Source organism: Durio zibethinus, chromosome 19 (genome assembly GCF_047325235.1).
Source record: "Durio zibethinus cultivar Kanyao isolate XHJ-2024 chromosome 19, ASM4732523v1, whole genome shotgun sequence".
NCBI lineage: Eukaryota > Viridiplantae > Streptophyta > Magnoliopsida > Malvales > Malvaceae > Durio > Durio zibethinus.
The window spans coordinates 6,917,983-6,940,313 of NC_143180.1; the positions used below are offsets into that span (position 1 = coordinate 6,917,983).

General features: G+C 30.5%; 2 protein-coding genes across 3 annotated transcripts; one reads left to right on the forward strand and one right to left on the reverse strand.

The window, feature by feature from the left end:
* The first annotated feature begins 4,710 nt into the window (after positions 1-4,710).
* On the forward strand, positions 4,711-9,711 carry PUB14 (plant U-box 14). Its single transcript, XM_022909707.2, has 4 exons — positions 4,711-5,336; positions 7,288-7,404; positions 7,730-8,143; positions 8,261-9,711. Exons 1-4 carry the CDS (start codon positions 5,046-5,048, stop codon positions 9,350-9,352), a joined length of 1,914 nt encoding a protein of 637 aa, XP_022765442.2. The 5' UTR covers positions 4,711-5,045; the 3' UTR covers positions 9,353-9,711.
* A 1,690-nt stretch (positions 9,712-11,401) lies between these two features.
* On the reverse strand, positions 11,402-20,356 carry ATVPS33 (Sec1/munc18-like (SM) proteins superfamily). Of its 2 annotated transcripts, none has more exons than XM_022909709.2 (22): positions 20,223-20,356; positions 20,088-20,127; positions 19,827-19,907; positions 19,339-19,533; positions 19,125-19,235; positions 18,965-19,030; positions 18,668-18,775; positions 18,508-18,552; positions 18,153-18,209; positions 17,395-17,489; positions 16,911-16,962; positions 16,743-16,799; positions 16,340-16,402; positions 16,131-16,237; positions 15,752-15,874; positions 15,506-15,587; positions 15,325-15,395; positions 14,387-14,467; positions 13,555-13,612; positions 13,291-13,313; positions 12,828-12,921; positions 11,402-11,849 (listed from the first exon to the last, which is right to left on the reverse strand). In XM_022909709.2, the coding sequence occupies exons 1-22, from the start codon at positions 20,273-20,275 to the stop codon at positions 11,760-11,762; spliced, it is 1,752 nt and encodes a 583-aa protein (XP_022765444.1). In that variant the 5' UTR covers positions 20,276-20,356; the 3' UTR covers positions 11,402-11,759. The 2 variants fall into 2 exon arrangements, with proteins under 2 accessions (XP_022765444.1, XP_022765443.1); XM_022909708.2 differs by having other exon boundaries at positions 13,291-13,352.
* Between the last annotated feature and the right edge of the window lie 1,975 nt (positions 20,357-22,331).

The following is a 22,331-nucleotide window of genomic DNA, read 5'->3' on the forward strand; positions in this document are numbered from 1 at the left end:
TGGTCATAAAATCATATAACATTATCTCCCGCATAAAACAAAAGACATAATATCCACATTCAGTATTATCGGATTGATGAGGTACCTAAAAATTAAATTAAGTCGGTTTAAAAAATATTCATCTACACAATTTAGATTTAAAAGAATAAATTTGACATTTACCGATAATGACACCCATTTCAGTTTCTTTATCTTCTTATTGAATGCAGATATTACCCTAAATTGAAAAGAAAAAAAATTAGTGAAAACATAAATAAAATTTCTTATGAAGAAACAGAACATATATAATATAATAAAGTACTATAATACCTCTTTATAAAAGTTTGAATATCGGGGTTAGGCATCGCCATTGGATTAACTGAATTAAAAAAGTATGGCGTGAAAGATTTGGTATCAATCACAATAAGCACCCAATGACAACTGCAAAATAATAATAATGATATACTCAGAATACGCATCAAATCATAGAATGGAACAGGTTAGAGTAAGTAAAGTTGGAATATAGCTTATTGTGCATTGTACGAGAGCAAATAATAATCAACCGATCTTTTCATGCATAGGATCACATGATTAACACAATACACGACTGTGCCACTCTGCTCACTAATGAAGTTGGGGTCAATGAATCTAAATCTGTTCGTCAACTGTCTCACTTTCAGCTCTTTATACAGGAAGTTGCACGAAAATAATCAACACTGCTGGTTAGTATTACACCATAATACTAACTTACTACATATTGAATGTGCATATTTGTATTTATAAGCTGACCTCATATAAGTAACGATTTCAGTAACTGATAATTCATCCATTTTATAAAATTCTTTCACCTCATCCACACCAATGAAAGAAAATGATTGTTTATCAAATAAATCTTCCTCAGACTCAATGGATTGGGTCCAACACCAACTGCCTACTATGGACATAACTCTCTGTAATTTACACTCTCAACAAATCAGTCTTTGCGATACATTTCAATATTGAGAGGGGAGTTACAAACTATATAACAATGTTTTAAGCAAATGGAAGAAGAAAGAGAAGAGGAGCGTGCCAAAATTAAAGAAGAATGTGTTAGAATTGAGGTAGAGCGTGTCAAATTTTAGTAGTTGCATGATCGATTCGATCATCTTATGAATTTTGTGCAACAACAATTTTTAGGAAACGATTTTAGTGCTCCATCAACTTAGGTATTATATTTAGTAAATATGAAAATTTTTAAATAAAAAATAAGCATACAAATAAGTGTTAAAAATTATATGATATTATTCAATTGGTTGTTGAGCACAGTAGTGACTAAGGTGAAAAATTTTTTTCATCAATTGGCAGCCAACAAAATGTATGTAGTCATCTATTTCATACATTTTAATTTTTTATTTGGTTAATTTATTTATCATATTTGAATGTTATTGTACTAATTATTAAATTTTGTGTTAATTAGATGTATATTTAAACGTGAATGAAGTTAATATTAATTTTGGTTTCTGAATTTAAGCTCTTTACTAAAAATAAAATTTATTATAAGAAATTAAAAATATATATATTTTTACATAATAACAGCATTTGCGTTGGGCAATGCCATTAAATGAATAATTTAGTGGCGTTTGTAGCATAAACGTCACTATAAGTAGCGATGTTATTTTCAGCAAACGTCGCTAGTTAAGTGACATTTTTTTTATAAAAATGCCACTAAAACAACGGTGTTTTTCTCAAAACAACGCAATTAAATTAGCGGCGCCCAAAAGATATAAACGCCACAAATATTGAGGCATTTTTAGATTCCAACGCCTCTAAAATAGTGACGTTTTCTGTTACAAATGCCGTCAATGCAATGACATTTTTCTCGTAAAAATGCAACTGAAATAGAGGTGACCAAAAGATACAAACGCCGATAATATTGAGCTGTTTTCAAATTCAAACGCCTCTAAAGTAACGATATTTCAAAGATATAAACGTCGCTAAAATTGTGGTGCTTCTGATATAAATGCTGCTAATATTAAGGTATTTTTTTGAAAACATCGCTATTTATCATGACGCGTGTATAGACGGTACTCTGCGTGATATTTTTTCACAAACGTCGTAACCTTATAGTAGCGTTAATAAATGTCGCTAAACGATAAAAAAAATACCACTAAAAATCAAATCCCCTGTAATGATTGTAAATTTTCTTTTGAAAAATTAAACTATTGTAATTACATTACAAATTATAATTTAAAAGTAAAATTTATTAACTTCTTTTTTTTGTCAAACTTTAAAAATCAAGGTAAATTATTTTCACAATCCCTAAATTTTAAGGTGAATATCATTTTAATTCCTAAATTTTAAAAAGTAACATGCTTATCTTTATATTTTGATGATTGTAACAAAAAGTTCTTTCAATCAATGAAAGATTAAAAAAAAAAAATTACAAAGTAGAATAATGAATTAATAATATTTTAAATTTAAAGCTAAGATATAAAATAATATAATTAAGAAAATAAAAGTTTTATAATATTTAGTTTCTTTATCTATTTTTATGGATATCAATTCTTATGTATGTTTATTATTATTTTTATAATACTAATTTTTAAATCAATTAATATTTTAAAAAAAGATTTATTAAGTTGCAATTAGATTATTTATAAATTAAGCTACCAATAAGATTCACAAAGCTAAATTTGACTTAGATTTGAGTTTTGAACATGATTTTTAAAATTTAGTCGATTAAATTATTATTTTATCAATAAAAAATTTTATTTGTATTTTAAAATATATTTAAAAATATTAAAATATTAATATAAGAATATAATTTTAATATTTTAGTTTTTAATAATAAAATAAGTCTATTTAAGATTGTAGCAGACAAGTCAAACTGCATCTTGAGCAAGATTTTAAAAGTGTCATTTAAGTTTGGCTCAGTTCATGAAAATATTTAATTACAATTTAAATAATTAAATTTATTATTATTTATTAATAAGTGATAATGAGAATTTTATACTAATATTTTATGACTAAAAAAAACTTGACTTTTGAAGAAATATTTTACGATGATGTAGTATTGTAAAATAAACGATAAATATATGATGAAATATTATATGATGCCGTGCAGTATAATTATATGTTTTAAACAATCAACAAATAATTTTTAAAAAAAAAATAGATAACTTTCTTTGTCAAGTATAGATTTTTTTTATATTAATCTTGAACCCAAAAAAAAATATATTTACTAGTAAAATTATGAACAAAATATAATTTTATTTTTATATAATTATCAAAATTATTAATACTTTTTTTTAGTAAAATATTTATTGTTTTAATTGTAACAAGTAAAAAAATTGTACTATTGTTATTTTTTATAATTTTATCCTTGACTTATTGATGAATTGACAATTGACTTTTGATAATTGCATTAATGGCTTTGTTGATGACAATGTTTCGTTATGACCATAGAAATATAAGGGGCTAATATATTACTTTTTAAATTTTAAAAATTAAAAATTAAAGTAACATTTATCTCAAAATTTAAAAACGGTAGACCTAATTTACCCTAAAAATTATTGCAAATTGACTTAAATGGTAACATGCTTGTTGGATATTAAATAGTATAGATTTAAATTTAAGTTTTTATTGACAATTTATTTTAAATTTTAAATTTTAAATTTATTAAATATTAATTTTTAAAAATAATTATATTAACTAAATTAAATATCAGATTCATTAAAAATCTATGAAACTAGTGGCTTATAATTTTCCACGATCGTAAGACGACAGAAAAAAAAATGGATTGTAAATTTTATGTATAAAATGAAAAACAAAATATAATTCATGTCAAACTAAAATAAAGAAAAAGTCTATTTAATAGCCAACAATATTGAACTTTGACTTGAGGTGGAGCCGATGGAAGCCGAGGCTTTTAACGGCTCCATCATAAATCTAGAACGTCAGCGGGAAGCCGACAAATTATTGGTGGGTGTGATGTCATGGCTCAGGCGCTAAGCCAACGAATATTATTCGGACGGAAATGCCCTTGTTTTGCTTCAAATTATTGTTTTGCCCCTTTTATTAACATATTCAAATCTTAAATACTTATTTCTTAGAAAAAGTTAAATATTTGAGTTATCAGTATTTTTAGGGAAAAAAGTTTAATTTGTTTTTATTGGCAATAAATATATATATTATATAATATGATTTTAGAAACAAAATGAAATAAAACACTTAAATTTTATAAATTTCACTTAAATATTCTATATTGAAAACTTGTATAATTATTTTATTTTATTTTATAATATGAGAATTTATTCATAATTTATATTTAAAATTTTCCATTTTAAATATATATACTATCGATTTACTTATTATTATTATTATTATTATTATTATTTTAGAGAGTGATTTTTGAATATTTATTTTTTTCTTTTAAAATTTTGTTGATAATAGAAGTCAAAGATTGGGTAATTACAATAATTTACTTTTGTTTGTAATTATCAACAATAATAAAAAGATTGGGTAATTACAATAATTTACCTTCAATAAAATTATTGTGTAAAATTTAGTGCATTTTTTGTTTACTGCTAATTATTTCTCTTTTATCTAAAAATCGCCAACTATCCTTATATATATTTTTTCAATTATAATTTTTTTTCAAAAAAATTCAAAAAATGAAAAAATAAAGGGTAATTTCGTCAAAATGAAACAATTATTTTGTCAAAAATGACCAAAATCTTCTTTCCCTTTCCCAACCATAAAAAATGAACAGTACGACCAAGTAATCATTTGATTAATAAATCATTTAAAATTTCTCATTATTAATTAATTGAAATCAATCCTCCTTTCAATTATTAAAACAAAATAACAATCTTTAATCTGGTTCTCAAAATTTATTTCTTTTCTCTTTCTTTGTTCTAACAAGAACCAGCTTAAAATCCCAGCTTCCATGGCATCCTTTTGTTAAATTCCCGAAATACCCATTTCAGTTAACCCAATTTCCCAGTCTGGGTACCTTTTAATTCCCTCAAAAGATCAAAACTTTTCCTTCAATTTTGGATTTTTTTTTTTATTTTTATTGTTTTTGAATGATCATGGGACTAACGGGTGATTCCAAGGGCCAGATACTGAGTCAACTGGCGGAGTTGGTGAAGGGGATATCTGGGTTACCAGAGTGTAAAAACTCGTGTAAGAAAATGCATGGGAATTTGGTACGTAGAATCAAGCTGTTGAGTCCTTTGTTTGAAGAATTGAGAGACGGAAACGAAGAGATAATGATAAAAATTGAAGAGATTACAGGGTTTGAGCTGCTGAAGGTTGCTTTGGATTCTGCTAAAGAGCTTCTTAATTCGGTCAATGAAGGAAGCAAGTTGTATCAGGTAATGTTTTTCTTCATTTTTTTGAGTATTAATTCTCTGTTGGTCGCTAAGAAAGTTAATGAAAACGAAAGGGAAAAGTTTGTGTTTTTCTTTTCTTTGGTGCCATGTGATGTTGGTTTGAAAATTAAAAAAAAAAAGAAGTCAAAACTTTATGTTTGTTTGCTGAGCCTGAGTGTTGTTTTGTTCAAAAATAAAAATCAGAACTTGACCTGATTTTCTGAATCTTATTAAATGATTGAATTTGGATTGTATTGATGGAGGTTTTCAGTTTTCTTAAGATGTCAAATAGATTTTTCTTCCTTTTTTTTTTTTAGTATTCTATTTTGTATTTTAAGCAATCCTTGCTTTTGTACCTTTTTTTTTTAACAGTAAATCAAATTTCATAACATTTTTGTTTGAGATGGATTAGGTATTATATTTAAAAGAAAAAAGATTCAAGGTAAGTTTATATATTTATAAATAAATAAAATCTTTATAAGTTTAGAAATGACAAAAAATATATAAGAGAATTATGGAGTTTTATAAGATTATCAGAGATTTATGTTTTTATGCGTATATGTTTTAATGTTTGTGAAGGAACTAAAATATTTGTGAGTGAACTAAAAGAGATTGAAAGAGTCCATATAAGTATGGTATATATGAATATATATTTGTTTAAGTTGAGAATATTTCATAGAATTAGAGGAGACTGGAAGGGTTTATAAGTATTAATCATTAAGTGATTGATTGAGATTATATATTTGTAATTCTTTATAACTAATGAATTTTTTTTTTCATCCTTAGATGTAAGTCGGTTGGATCAAACTGCGTTAAATTATTATTTCTTACGTGATTGATTGATTATTTGATTATGCTTCCGTTGACGTGAATATTCAGTTGGATTTGGCTATTTAGCCTAACATTCTCACGCTGAATCGTACGAACGAAATTTATGTTTAAAATATTGTTATTACTATGATTTTTTTTTTTTTTTTGGATACTTGACGTTGTCAGGAATCAAATCCTGATAACTGAACTAAGAGTTTAGAAATTTGAGTAAGAAAACAAAGAAAAATACCCATTGACTTATGTTTGTATGTTAGCAATTATCAACTCTAATGGAAGATTAGAACTTTTATATTTTTCTAAGAACTATCTTACTTAAAATGAGTTCTTTCAATCACCCAATTAAGACATAAGAGATCAATTACAAAATATAATTCTATAATCATAAAGTTATATTGGTATTATTTGAGAGTTTACTGCATACTATCACTGTCCTTATTTCGTGCATTGTTTGCCATTTTTTTGTTTTGATAAAAAAAATGTTATACACAATGACTAGATGTTCTTCAAAGCTTGTGTTTTTGGCATTGATGCTTTGTCTAGGTTCTATTGATGAATCAGGTCCTAGGAATATATATTATAGGATTTTTATTTTTCCCATGAAGCATCACAGATGACCCTTTGAAGTGTTTCGTTAGATTTGAAAAGCTGGTGGATTTTGTCTTGTATGAGTTTTGGCCTTTCAAGTGTTTAAGGTTTTATAGCTTTTGATTGCCTGTACCAATTTTGGGAATTTATTTTGAGGTTATCAATGGAACTATGGAAGCGCGTAAAATATTGTTATTACAAACCTACTGAGTATCGTTTTGTTACGAATTGTGTGTAATAGTAATCTGTTTACTCTGGATCCGAATGAAAAGAAATTCCTCCTTTTTTCCCATGCTTTTAATTTTACTTGATATGCAAACTTATTAAGGGCACAAACAAGTTAGATTAATTTCTCAGAGTTTAGAATGTCATATAAACATCTTCTTTTTTTTTTCTTCAAGATCCTTAGAAATAAGCTTGATCTTTTTCATACTTAAACAATCATTTTGCTGCTAATTAACCATTTTATCTTTCACGAATACCTTTATATTCATGTACTAGTCATTCATTGAGACGAGTTCTGCATTACTTCTCACAGGCTCTGCAAATGGACGAGATAGCAGGAAAGTTCCAGCAAATGACAGAAACAATCGAAGCAGCATTGAATGAGATTCCTTATGATAAACTCGATATATCAGAGGAAGTCCAGGAGCAGGTACTTTTCCTTGGAAATTTTGCCCAAAATAAAACTGTTATCTTTAGTCTTTATTTTGTTTGAATTGTTCCATGCACATTTGGAATAAGTAAAACTATAGTTTGACAAGAACAAACAGCTAGAATCAAGCGATTGATAAATAAATTCCTACGTGCTTGCAACTTCTATTCCCTTTTCTTAGTATTTATCTCATTGAACTTTTGCATGCAAGAGATGGAAAGACTCAGCAAAATGCACATGCTGACAAAAACTAATGGCTATAATAAATAGATCAATAATATACAAAGCTTTGATGACTTGTCTGACCTGTTATATTTCTTGTCAGATTGAACTTGTTCATACACAATTCAGAAGAGCAAAAGAAAGACCAGACTCCCCTGATTTGCAACTAGACCAGGATTTAGCTGTAGCACAGAAAGAGAAAGATCCCGACCCTGCAATTCTCAAAAGACTTTCAGATAAGCTGCAGCTAAGGACAATCAATGATCTAACAAAAGAGTCATTTGCTCTCCATGAACTGGCTATTGCCAGTGATGGAGATCCGGGGGAGTGCTTTGAGAAGATGTCATCACTGCTCAAGAAGCTTAAAGATTATATACCAATTGAAAATCCTGAAGCTGACTCCTCTGAGGGTGAAAAGGGCATGATGAAACATAGATCACCTGTTATCCCAGATGATTTCCGGTGCCCAATATCTCTTGAGTTGATGAGAGACCCTGTAATTGTCTCCACTGGACAGGTTAACTGGCAAAATGCATCCCTAACTTTTTTTTTATTATTATTATTAAACAGTAAAATAGATATTTTAATCTTGTTGGTTCCAATATTCTTAGTTGTTTTTTGCTTTCTTTTGCAGACATATGAAAGATCCTGTATCCAGAAATGGTTGGATGCAGGGCACAAGACCTGTCCCAAAACGCAGCAGACACTAGTGCACACAGCCCTTACACCAAACTATGTTTTAAAAAGTCTCATAGCTTTGTGGTGTGAGAGCAATGGCGTTGAGCTGCCTAAAAAACAAGGGACTTGTAGAAGCAAAAAACCAGGAAGCTGTGTCTCAGACTGTGATCGTGCTGCTATCCTCGCTTTATTGGAAAAACTTGCAAATGGAAATTCAGAACAGCAAAGAGCAGCTGCTGGTGAACTCCGGTTATTGGCAAAAAGAAATGCAGATAATAGGGTGTGTATTGCTGAGGCAGGGGCCATACCTCTTCTTGTAGAGTTATTGTCCTCCACGGATCCTCGAACACAAGAGCATGCCGTGACAGCTCTTCTCAACCTTTCCATCAATGACAGTAACAAGGGAACCATTGTTAATGCTGGAGCTATACCTGATATAGTAGATGTGTTGAAAAATGGCAGCATGGAGGCTAGAGAAAATGCTGCTGCTACCCTTTTCAGTTTGTCTGTTATAGATGAGAATAAGGTGGCGATAGGTGCAGCCGGGGCTATTCCTGCCCTTATAAAGCTGCTTTGTGAAGGGTCTCCAAGAGGAAAGAAGGATGCTGCTACTGCTATTTTCAATCTGTCAATCTATCAGGGAAACAAGGCAAGGGCTGTTAGGGCTGGTATAGTGCCACCATTGATGAGACTGCTGAAGGATGCAGGAGGTGGGATGGTGGATGAAGCATTGGCGATTCTGGCCATTCTTGCAAGCCATCAAGAAGGAAAGGTGGCAATTGGTCAGGCTGACCCAATTCCTGTTTTAATGGAGGTTATTCGGACTGGTTCTCCACGTAATCGGGAGAATGCTGCAGCCATACTGTGGTCACTTTGCATGGGTGATATAGAGCAACTAAAAATAGCAAAGGAATTTGGTGCAGAGGAGGCACTAAAGGAACTGTCTGACAGTGGCACTGACAGAGCAAAGAGAAAAGCTGGAAGTATCTTGGAACTCCTCCAACGACTTGAAGCAAAGGAAAATCCGGCCTCTCTGAGTTCTTTGTGAAATCCATGTTAATATTATTTGGTGTTTCAAACAGCCTCTGTACATGATGGGTATATGAAGGAAATGTATATCAACAGGATGTTCAAAAGAGCAGTGAACATCGATCGGCCTTGGCATTGGGAGGACTTGCTCTTCTGCATCCCATCCCTGTTTCAGGGTATTACCATATTTAATACAAGGTATTTTAAGAAAATTTGATCTTTACCCATATTGTTGCATGATACCTGCTGTAAATTATAGTATATGGAGTTTGATAAAGCTTAGAGTTTTTCATGTAAACTTTGACAAGCATAAAGTGGAGGTTAGCTACTGTCGTATTTATTTTAATGATAATTTGCTCTAAGGGAAGCTGTTTTCAAGTGGATCTTTGAATTGCTTGGCATAACTTGTACGCCAATGACCTTCTGTATGATGAGATTACTAGGAACAAGGAATTGGCAAGTTCTTGCGCCTCTGCAGTAAGTGATCTTCGGTTTGATTAGCATCGAGGTTGAAAGTTACTTTTATTCATGGTTAACCTTCCATTGGATTACAACCCGACCCAACCCTATAAGATCAGTTTTTTTTTTTTTTAATCGGGTTTCAGGGCAGATACTTCTAAAAAAAGTCAAAATCAGGTGTTATGCAAATCTACTCTAATATAAATATATATATATTATTTAATTTTATATTAAAAATAAATATTTTATTAATTTTAGATCGAATTGAATCGATTACGAATTTATACAAATAAGCTCGAATCATATTCAAATATTAAAAATAATATTTTTAATGTTGGTTAGATGCGAAGCGAGAAAAAATCATTTTTTATTTTTATCGTTCAAAAACATATTTTTATTTCGTACAAATGCTAAACAATTAAAAAAATATGCATAACTTTTTGGTTTAAAAGCTTGGTTTGGCAAACCCAAACCAAAAAATTCTTGAAAAAATGCTTTTGTTTTCAAATGCAATTTTTGTGAAAAATAATTTTATTATCCTCCTATTATTAAATGTTTATTATTTTATACAAATTTTTTGGACATTTTAATTTATCGCAATAATTTTTCATAACAATATCTAACATTTAAAATTTATAAATAATATTTTTCGTAGCATACTTTTTAACGTGTTTTTAAACCCAAAATTTTTCAACCGTTACAGCAATTGTAGTCTCTAAAATGAACGATCCTTGTGAGGTTCAACGTATCCTAGTGACTCAGATTTTACAGGTAAAGGACTTGTCTTGATCAAAAGGGAATACAAAACCATCAAAGACCATTTGCCATAACTATTTGGATGAATTTCTAATTTTCTTTCATTGTGGAAATGATAAATTATGGAGCCTAACCATTTGCAGTCACTGTTGGTTTGATTTTTTATATCATCGTGGAAAAAACCTAATGTTTGAAGATCTAATTCGTGTGCTGCATGAAAGACTAACCCAAAATTGTAATGACCAAATAACAATTCACATCTGACTTTGACAAGTTTAAAATTTGATTTTTCCTGTCACAACGAATATAAATTCACCCAATTTCCATTCCTTGCATGTGAAGCCATAGAATTTTCTGTTAGTCTCTCTAACTTGCATAGAGGGTTCCAACATTTTTCAAGCCCGACTTTGATCTAACCACATTATTACACCGTTTGCATCGACCGTGGGGTCAACAATTCCATTCTTTCAACAAATTTGAAGATTTTTTTCCTTCCCTCCACCCACCATAATATTTCGAAAAAAAATAATTAAAAACCCCTCAAACAAATATATAGCTGATTCAATAAGATTTGGTTTTGAGCCAACATTGCCAGATTTGTTTTTATGATTGGTTAAATATCATTATTCATACATTTGTGACATTTGTTTCGGGTCAATTCATAATACATAATAATTATCATATCATAACTCATAACACATCAAGTACAAAATACATTTTTATATTTTTATCAAACCCATATACAAAAAATACATTTTTTTTTTATTTTTATCAAAATTTCGTTAAAATTTTTGTTTGTCTTTTATATTTTTTTATATTATTTTTATATTATATCATCATATTGTATTTAAAATTATCGAATCAAAAATTATTGAATCCATATAAACATATTCAAAGTACACATTTACTTCGCTGACAGATCCTGTATGTTCATCTTCATCACATAACAATCATACCATCCCCAACTCACTCTCAAGACACAAAATAAATGTCTCCGCAGAATAGATATTGCTGCAAAATCGAATAAACACAATAGATACCCTGGCGACACGCAACAAGATTCAACTGCATTCATATCCTGCCAAGCGCTTCAGATTGACAACCTCGCTTGATGCCCAATAAGCCATAATTACGATTGCTGCGGTTGTTCCAGGGAAGATAGGAAAGCGAAACCCCAAAAAAGGATCACTAATTAACACAAGTTGGACAAGTTAACCAAAACTCTCAAAGAATGTTTCAACCAATGAATGACCGTTGATGATTTTTGTCGTCCCAATAATCAGATCATATGCCATTCCTTCCTGCAAGAGAGAGATACCAATAAGGAGAAACGGACAATATCAAAACAGGTTCGATCAATAATACTACTTCAACAAGATAGACAACTGAAAGATATTTTTAAATAATTAATGTCAGCAAATAGATTATACACTCTGGTGGAGGTGTTCAAGCGTACTGTCAACACAAAATCACCATTGTTGCGTGACACTGAAATTACTATATTTTAAATTTTTATAGCATTTGACATCAGGAACTTGAAAGTTGACATTCGATGGTGCAACTTCGAGCCAATAGAAATCATGCATCATGATAAAATACAAATAATTTAAATACAAAGACCACAACATAGCATCAAGCCAAGGGTTTCACATTTGAAGGCAAGAACAAGTAAGATGAGAGAAAGAAAAACGGTTTACCAAATGAGCACGCTTAACTTTTCTCAATCAAGAGAAACTACCTTCATGTTCTAATCACCTTATAACAAAGGATTACCTTAGGGGACATAATAAGAGATAACATGGAAGCGTTGACTATTTCTATAATTGCATACAGTCAGTCATGGTCATAAGAACCCACAAAAATACACGCAATGTAATTAAACCAACAAATCTAAGCACAGGAAACCCACCAGCACCACTTCCATTCTTAAAAGTCTAAATGCTTCTATTTTACCACCTTAGACTATATACAATTGCCTTTAGAATACATTTTATAGTCATCGTTACCACAAACAAGACGTAATGAGATACGATTGATAAATGTTTTGTTTTCTTAACTTAGAAAAGTTATCACCCGAATCCTATGCAACAGAAAAGAGAAAAGAACACCCCTAGAGACTCCCGTGTCACAAATCCAAAAAATACACTCAAGAAAATTGCTTCCTAACATACCTGAAAATATTATGTATTTCAATAAGTAATCACTCTTTTATTGCAATATATGTTAACAAAACCCTGTACGACAGTGAGCATACCATTTACACAAAAGAATCAACATACCTGAGCACTGAGAAATCTGAGTGCAGAAATTTCTGCAAATGTTACCCCTCCAACAAAGACAACAAGTACTAGCGAGCGCCTCCCATCAGCTATTCTGCAATAACTCAAGGAGTGAGCCAAGAAACAAAAGGTTTTCTGTAAAGGAAAAGAATATGAAGATTGCTATTTTCAAATTATAGAGGTAAGAGAAGAAAAACGGAACAATACTTCAAACAGAAAAGTCAGTGGAGCTTGCTGTAATCACTGAAACAACCATCTTTGGTTATTATTACAGAAAAGGCAGTCTCAATTTTACTGCCCCATACTCATGGTTATTGCCTTTCATCATTATCTTTGGACAATTAACTGACAAAGGAGTCTCATTACCAAAATAAATTCCCACACAAAAATCTAAATGAAATTATTTAATGGTTTGCCTAGCACTGGAATTATGAGACATGCATAAAAGGGAAATATTACTTACTTGTCTAAGCCACTCGAAGCACCCTGCAATGCGTCAAATGATTGACTACTAGTGAAGCCACCCTATGAAAACAAACATGCCACTGATAGTAAAATATATCCAAAAAACAAATATACTTGGGGAGTCAAGTTTTGGTGCATAGAAGTCAATTCCAGAGAAATGTCACCCCATATACAGATATTTGAAACAGTAAAACATAAGACAGAAAAAAAAGGGGTAGAAAGTAAAATAAACAAATCTGATGAAACAGAGAATTGTACTGACCCTTTTTGTTTCTGTATGTGGCCCAGGCAACAGCTTCAAAATTTCCTCCATAGGACGCCTGTAAGGCCATATTATCATATATACATTCACAAATTGAAGGCTGGCAGGGGTTTGGATTAATATTCCTGCCTGGTTAAAGTTCTTGGCTGGTAAATAAGAGCAACAAAAGAACTTCAGGCTAACAATAAAAAAACTTCTTTTAATTGTTGCCTTACCCCACCTTTCTTTTTCTATTTTCTTCTCTCGTCACATTTTCTTGATATCTCTCTCTGTTTGGTAGGCACTTGTGTTCTTCAATAAACTCATCTTCTTCAAATCTTTCAAGATTGCATTCTCACTCCCTTTTCTATCTCTAGCCATGCCTAAAAATTCAACCCTATCATGTTTTCTGTTATCCAAACATTGCCAGCAACCTGTTTTGCTATATGTTAAACCTTTGGGCCCCCATTTTCTGTCCTCCTCTACCATGATTAGTTCATAAATATTAATTATTTCCTCTTCTTTTTTCCCTTGGGGATGGGGTGGGGGTGGTTCCTCCCAACAAAATTTACTAATTAGTCTGCTATCAATTTAGGGCCTGTTTTCTATAAACTTGGGGCCTATTTGGTCTGCTATCGATTTATGGCCAATTTCTATAAACTTGTCTGCTTAGTTGTCGATTGATTTGGGGCCTACTTTCTATAAACTTGCTGTGCATTAAACTTTCTAATGATTACAAAGTGCAGGATAGTGTCGAATCAATTTTTTCTCATTCAGAAAAGTGAAGAAAATGGCAGAGCATACTATATCTAGATCACATACAATAATTAGAATGAAATTGAACAGAACTCACCATCCAGATCGAACTGCATGCTGGACAAGACGAATACTAAGAGGTGCATATCCAGAAAAGACATAGGCTATGTCATTAGGACTGTTGAATCAGAAAGTAACTTCTTAATTAGGAAAGAAAAGAGGACAATTAACTGCTTCATATAAGTAGAACAGTATGCATGGGATTAAAATGTTGCTATGAGATGTAAGATAAAATCTAGAGAAAAATCCATCAGCATATCATGCTACAACTAACTCCAAGCATTGCAAAGTTTGTTCTGACAGCAGAGAAAGAGAAAATACAAAAGCATTGTACCAAGAAAGAAAAGGGGACAGAGAAATATTAAAAATGTTATCAAACTAAATTGCTTCAGAATAACCAAGAGATTAATAATGTGGAATACACCATGATGGTACTTATAAAAGAATAAATATATAAGCAGCTATCTAGAAGTTTCTTCCAGTGAATATTTATCAGCATGAAGCAATTTTCTTCCACATAATTCTTTGTTTGGCACATAAAATAATTGCAATATACTATTTACATGCAATGAAGAAATTCATCGACCGCTTGGTAGATATAAAATGGCACAAGAGATTATCATTTATTTGTCATGATAGAGTGTTAAGGAGATTGAAAACTAAAAAAAAAAAAAAATCTTTGCACCGTGGAAACAAGAAAATATTAAAAACAATAACACAGTTTCTTTATAAAAAATACACTCATCCATTCTCTCTCTCTCTCTCATTTTTAGCTTGGTTTGGGGTGGGGGCTTCTAAAATGAAAAATTGGCCATAATTAAAATGTAGATGATATGGCAACTAATATCAGTCAAGGCTGTTCAACCACCTAGCTTGACACTGTGCAGTAACTAACCTCTAACACAGAAATAAAAATATAGCAAACATTATAGACAGTTCAATTAAGAAAATATTGCATCAGTCCAAGGAAAATACTTTGCTGTGTCAGTATCCTCAACTACAAGTTGCAAAGCACGTTTGACTGTCAGCCAATTGCTTTTTGACTCCTGCAAGAGTCAAATGCAAAACAAATTAAGATACAGTCAACTGAACTTGTGATCATTAGACTAGTTCACAAACTGAAGGAAATGTCTGACTATGCATTCTTATTCTATACCTGCCTCTTGAACAATCCAGCCTTTTCTAAATTATTTAGTGTAGCCATGTGCTCAAATCCATAACTGTGGAGTAGCTCCCTCCTAAACCAAGAATACAAATATATTAAATAACCAAGTCCATATGTCAAAGAAGAAAATTAGCTGTTAATTTGTATAAGTCAAGAATCAAAAACTAGCATACAGTTTCAACACAAAAGAAGAAAAACAAGATCAAAAGTGACTTCTACAGAGTAAACAGTTCTTGCCTCAAATAATCAAAATGCTTTTTGGGCAACCCTGAATTTGTTACAGAAAATAGGATGAGAAGACGCAAAACATTGATAAGAGATTCCTGCTTTTGGATCATTTCTTCAATGTATTCAAAGCAACTGCATTCATAGACCAGAAACAAATGTTTAGAAAGTAGAAAAAGAAAGAAAAATCAAATATTGATATTTTGATACTGTTTTTCAAGAGAATTAAACAACAGGCAGCTGCAATTGGCTCAGATAAATGAATAATAAGTTTCTTCACCAAAAGAAAAATGCCATGAGCAAGCAGTAATAGTTGCATTAGCTAACAGAAAAATGCAAGAACTGACATTTTAAGTTCATGAGATTAGTAGGTGAAGCATGTTAGACTTACATGTCATAACTCGAGGCCTCAACAATTGTGTGTTCCATGTCAAGTTTTGCAAGAAAAGAGGGCTTTGATGTGAATGTTGATAGATGTTGAGCAAGATTTATGTGTCTCTGAAGCAATAATCAGCAGCAAATTACAACCTAAAACTCATCCAGAACACTTCTAGGAAGCCAATGTAACTCCCAAGAACAAAAACCAAAAAACCTACTTACAGTCATTTCAGGTAATGAGTTGAGCTTCTTGACAAAGTCCTTTAGTTCAGAAACTGTTTGGTTCTGTATGCATTCAACAAATTAAAAAGGGCTTATAAGAAGTTAAGAATGTTCAACTGTCCCAGAAGGAAACCATTGGAGCAATAACTCAGTGACCCACAAATTATGATACATGAGAAGTGAACACAATGGATAAGAGTTCAACAGATAATTTTTTCATACAATAAAACTTTTAAATATTCTTGCTACTTGCACACGACTGCTTTCTAAATCGTCACAGGAAAACTTAACTAGTGAGCAACAAAATTCTTTCACTAGGATTTTGACTACGAGGCATATTCAGGTTATGACATTAAGCATGACATATGAGGCATGAGGAATGTTCAGGTTCTTATTCACATACAGTAGTAGTCATCTCAGTGTAGTCCTGCTTCATGGATGTTGCTTTCTGCCTTAGAACCTGCAATCATACTGCAGATGGCAACTAAGAAGAGAAACTTGGGAGTGATGTTAACTTTGGGGAAGCAAGAATTGGAAAAATAGAATGTGGAAACAGTTAAAACAGGTCAACCTGGACAACAACTTCAAAGTTGAGATCTCGTATCTCCTTGAACAGCTTGTCACTAAAAGTTAAAATAAGCATTTAAATTGACATCAGATAGAGGAAATGGAGGGGAGACGAAGGCAGTAAACAAAAGGATGCTTAAACTCAGTGAAAAGGGTTTTTACTTTTATTTGTGAAGACAGATTAGAGTGCTAACTGAGGCCTATATGAGTCAATTTTCTCATCATGCTTCAAGACAAATACAAAAGAAAGGATAGAAATCTTAATCAAATAGCCACCAAACTAAAATATTCATGTTTGGTTTTATGCACTCAAGGGCTAACCTATAATTACTTGACAAATGCAACAATGGTACACAGTTAAGAACCTTCTAAAAGTCATATCCATCTATGACCGTATGTCAAAACACAAGCAAAACCACAGTGTTTGTAAAAATCAGAGTTCTATTTTAATTTTTCACTGAGATGCATCAAGCACAGGTTAACTTTACCTTGAATTAAGCGGGACCTTAATCTTTTTTCCCTCTTGCTGAACACCCATGATAGACGAATCCAGCTCCACAGAACCATTATGTATGCGCAAAAACTGCAGTGAAACAATTAAGAGACACCTTTGAACAAAATCCAACTAAGAGACAAAATATCTTATACTGATTCTTTTCCACAAAGAAAAATAGGAACACCGATTGCCTCAAAGAGCTCAGCATTACAATTTTGATTTGAAATCTCTTTTGTTAGTAAGATTTCTATCTAACCAACCTATTTCAGATAAAATGACCCAATGCCATTAAACTGGGAAGCTCAACAATCTCACTATTCCAGGTGTTTTAGTAAAACCAGAATAAAAAACAGCCACCAGATTGGGAAGGAGAAGAGGTTTTGGCAAAGACCACAAAAGCTTAATTTCCTAATCACATTCCCTGGACCAACTCATGCCATATAGACATGTAATATCTTACAGACTGTTTGTTGCATAAGTGACAATCCAGATTTCCCATCAACTTATGCCATCAAAAAGCCACCTCATTAGAATATTTTATCTGACAAAACTAACTGAAATAGTCAGCAAAAGAAATATTAATAATGACAGAACTAGCCCTTTGGAAAGAAACCTCATAAAGCAACATAAATTTCCAATTTTATTTCCCTAGATAGGCTGATCTACCTTATAGACATGAACATGATGATTAGAAAAGAAAATATGTAACAATATTTAATTGCAATACTGCCGCTACTTGCATCAGCTTACCTCATCCAATAGCCCTTCATATGTTAACTGCGAACACATAGGAGTAACCATATCCACCTGTAAATAAGCAATAGAAAATTTGAGGTTATACCAACTATATTATTGTTAGTTTTTGCAGTCAACTTAGCCAAATGAGAGAGAAACAGGCAACAAACTATGTATATTTTGAGCTCACATAAAGAATTTTCACAATTTGATTTAGTAAATTATTAGTGGTATGCTAAGCATTTAGGTGTTAATCAAATAATAAATTTGTAACTCTCCTTAAAACAGCCTTAGTAACTGTCTCACATCATCTTGATGAAAGTATTCTAGAAAAATAAAATTACTTAGTGCACAAAAAGGCAAGACTCACCTCCCTATCTATGAGGATGAGAGTGTTAATCTCTGGTACAGCCATCTGAAGAACCAAAAAGGAAGTAGGAGGCCACAAGTCATTTATAAATACATGAAGCCAACAAGCATTAAAACTAAATTTGCATGGGAGAAAAGGTTTTAAAGGGGGCCATAATTACATCAGATGAGTTCACAGGCTCTTCTGTTTGCATGCGATTAAGAATATCTGTGACAAGAACAGATGCTTTGCCTTTTGCGCGCACGTTTGGTATAACTCCAAAAGAAGACTGCAACATGTAAATTTTAGAATAAATTTAGAAAAAAAAAATTGAATTTAGAAAGATAGAGCTGTATTAAATTGGTATATCCTTAACCATATAATAATCTAATTAACTTATTTTATTAACTCTTGATATCTGCCACTATGATTCATCATTATCTAGCCCAAATAAATAGCATAAGTAGTATCAACGAACCTCAAGCTTGTGAATGGCCTTTGCAATATGCCAAAGAGAGCCTGTATCACCATCAACCTGACATTCCTACCATGCAGAAATACACATAAAAAATGGTTCAAATTCTTTAGAAACCACAAGATGAATACCTCGGGTGGGAAAAAAGGTAAATTTTCCATACTTTGTAAGCAAGATCCAGTTCAAACGACAATATGTCTTCATCCAGTGGAACTACATACAAGGGGTACTCCCCTATGGTTATCAAGTGATGCACTTTTTCCTCCTCAAGGATCTGCATAGCATTGAAGATTCTTTATAGTGTCTATGTAGACAATATATATGCACATCAAGAGTTTAAGTAGCAGCCAACAGATTTCTTTGCTAAAGGTACTTACCCTCTCACATTGTATTTCACGACGAGGAACAAAATAGATATAGTACTCTCTTTGAAGTCCTTTTGAGATATCACTATGCACATGAGAAGATATGAACTTCATCAAGTCACGCTGAGAAGGAATGAGATAAACCACTTTGGTGAAATCAGTCTGAACTGGCTCAGCTGAAAGATGCCGCAATTCAATCCCATATTCCTGATCATAGTCAACAGTAAATCCATAATCGTAAACTTTAAAACACCAGTACATTCTTTTTTATTGTTCATATAACTATTCAATTATAAACCAAAAAGAATTATCCTTCTTCTTGAATTTAAGTATGAATTGAAACATGCTGAATATAAAAACAATAAATCGAAATATAAACCTTTGTCAACATAAGAGCCTTTAATGCTTCAATAGATACCGTAATGGCTGAATTTTCATAGAAGAATGCAACTTTCTTATTGAATTTAAGCATTTAATAAAAAAAAAAAAAAGTGAATTACCTTAAGAAGAGATGTTTGGATAATCAAAGAGAGGGAGCCACCAAGTTTCGGTTCAATAACCAAACATTTCTTTCCTCGAATCTAAAATCATCAAAATAACCAAAAATATATAATAATCAATAAAATCGAAACGAAATGTCCACTAAGCTAAGCTTCTTGCAACAACATCATTTTATTTTTCCTTTCTTTTCTCGGTAACCGAACAGTAGTTAAGTTGAAAAACAAAATGTAATGCTAATCAATTTAAAAATAAAGACTTACATCTTTGAGGATTTTAACAAGATCTCTCTGCGACTGTTCCCTGTAAAAAAATAAATAATAATAAAAACATAATTAATTACAGCAAATCGAATGAAATTGAAGGAAATAAAGAGATTAATCGATTGAATTTTGTACCTGAGAGACTTGAGATTCAAAGGAGAGTTGTCTAAATTTGGAATTTGTGCCATTTTAAAATTCTTTTGCTTTTCTCTGCAGTCTGCAGTGGAGAAAATCAGAAAAGGAGTTCGTGAAAAAGATCAACCTTGTGTACCAAAAAAAAAAATCCCTGTCAATGAGTTGGAGATCCTTGGGTTCCATTATTGGGCCTTAACGAAAAATTTGTTTTGTTTAAAGCATTAGGTGCTAGGGCACACTGAGCCCAATTAGCCCAAAGAAGTGACAAGTAAACCTAATGAATAAAATAACACAAGGACAATCACCTAAAAATTGACCAGCAACCCAGTGGGCCCAAAGAGAATCCAAAATCCCCCCTGACCGTCAGCAAGTGGTATTGGAAGCGACTCGCAGTCCAGTTGGAAGCGTGAATAAAAGGTTTTTATAGCATTGAAAGGTATGTTTTCGTGGTTGGTCTCTTTTAAATGAACATAAATATGAAAATTTAAAATATAATATAATAATATAATAAAAAAATAAGATATAAAGTGATACGATTTAAAATTTTATTAATAATTATATGAGTTAAAAAATAAAAAAATATAATTTATATTTTTATATTGATATAAATTATGATACGTAATTTTTATGTACAAATCATTCAACCTATGTTAAGGTTTAATATCCAAGATATTTTTTTTTTCACAAATAAGATCTTACTTTAGAAACAAAATTTGTTATAAATATTAAATTTTAAATTTTAAATTTACCAAATATATTTTTAAGAGTAATTGCATCAAATTCAAACAGATAAATTTTAAATTTGTCTATCTGCTTAAAGTAATTGATTAAATGTATTATATATTTTTAACAAGTGTGAATTTATCAATATATACATTTTAATTTGATGGAAGAATATCCAAAATTTTTATTTTTTCTATAAAACTCCTATGTTTTCTCACAAATAATCGGTTTATGATTAAATTTTGTAGAATATATTCTTATATTTCATGAGAACATATAAGAATATTTTATTAATTGTTCTAATTTTTATTCAAATATAATAATTAAATTACAACCATTCAAAAATAAATGATAAATTTAGCCTATATTTGGATTGAAGTTAGTAAAACAAAAGAAAGGAAAAAAAAGGATTTTTAAAAGAAAATAAGTGATAGTTCATTCATTTATTTGAATAGTTAAAATGAGTAAATGAAAAAAAAAGGAAATGAATGATCATATATTTTATTTGGTTAAGTTGTGAAAAGGAAATGAGATATTATATTATATTACTCTAATTATATTCTTTTAAAATAAAAATGTTTTTATAATGTGAATAATTTTGATATTAATTATTTTAAAATTATTTGAAAATTAATAAAAATGATTTCAATTAAAGAGAATATTGTTAATAATTAATTCATAAAAAATGTATGTCTAGAATTATTTTTTTCAAAATTAATCCATATATGAGAAAATTAAAAACTTAAATATTTATTAATTAATCATAAATTTGTTTAAATATTAGCATTTTTTATCGTTGTATATGTTTTGTTATATTCTTTTATTTTTATTATTTAAAATTTGTAAAATTATAACAAAATAAAAAAAAATTAAGATTTAAGCATAAATTAAAAACATATAAAATTCAAAGTTATTGACAAAAAAATGGTTGAGAAATAAGTTGTAAAAAATTTAAAGCTAGTATCAATAGTTAATATAAATATTAAACTTAAATATTACAATAGTATTTTTTTGAAAAATAATAAAATATAATAAGTACATAAAATTATTTTATATTTAAAAAATTTTTAACCCTTCTCTTATCTTATTTTTATCTCAATTTGAGATAATTAAATATCTAAAAAAAAAAAAAAAGAAGGATACTCAATTTTCTTTCATGCCCTTGATTAAAATATAAAAATAAATCATACAAAATAAAATTTTTCTTATTTCTTTTTTTTTTTTTCTTTCTCTTCCTTTTCCTCACCTTTTCTCAAACAATGATAATATATCTTCTTAAAATAGCAAGAGGTTGGTCGAATGGCCCATTTTGGGAAGGGCGAGTACCTCGGATGGAAGTTTCCGTTTTGACTCACCACAGTACATTAATTAATTAATCTAATGAAA

Bases quoted from the DNA above. Each gene is read 5' to 3' on its own strand.
- ATVPS33 (XM_022909708.2), bottom strand. From the start codon at position 20,275: ATGGCACAAATTCCAAATTTAGACAACTCTCCTTTGAATCTCAAGTCT. The intron at 18,776-18,964 runs GTTCGTTGATAC...TACATGTTGCAG, and splicing joins AGGCCATTCACAAGCTTGAG to TCTTCTTTTGGAGTTATACC. The intron at 12,922-13,290 runs GTAAGTAATATT...GAGTTATTGCAG, and splicing joins GCTTCGAGTGGCTTAGACAA to AATAGCTGATGGGAGGCGCT.
- PUB14 (XM_022909707.2), top strand. From the start codon at position 5,046: ATGATCATGGGACTAACGGGTGATTCCAAGGGCCAGATACTGAGTCAA. The intron at 5,337-7,287 runs GTAATGTTTTTC...TACTTCTCACAG, and splicing joins AAGGAAGCAAGTTGTATCAG to GCTCTGCAAATGGACGAGAT. The intron at 8,144-8,260 runs GTTAACTGGCAA...TTTCTTTTGCAG, and splicing joins TAATTGTCTCCACTGGACAG to ACATATGAAAGATCCTGTAT.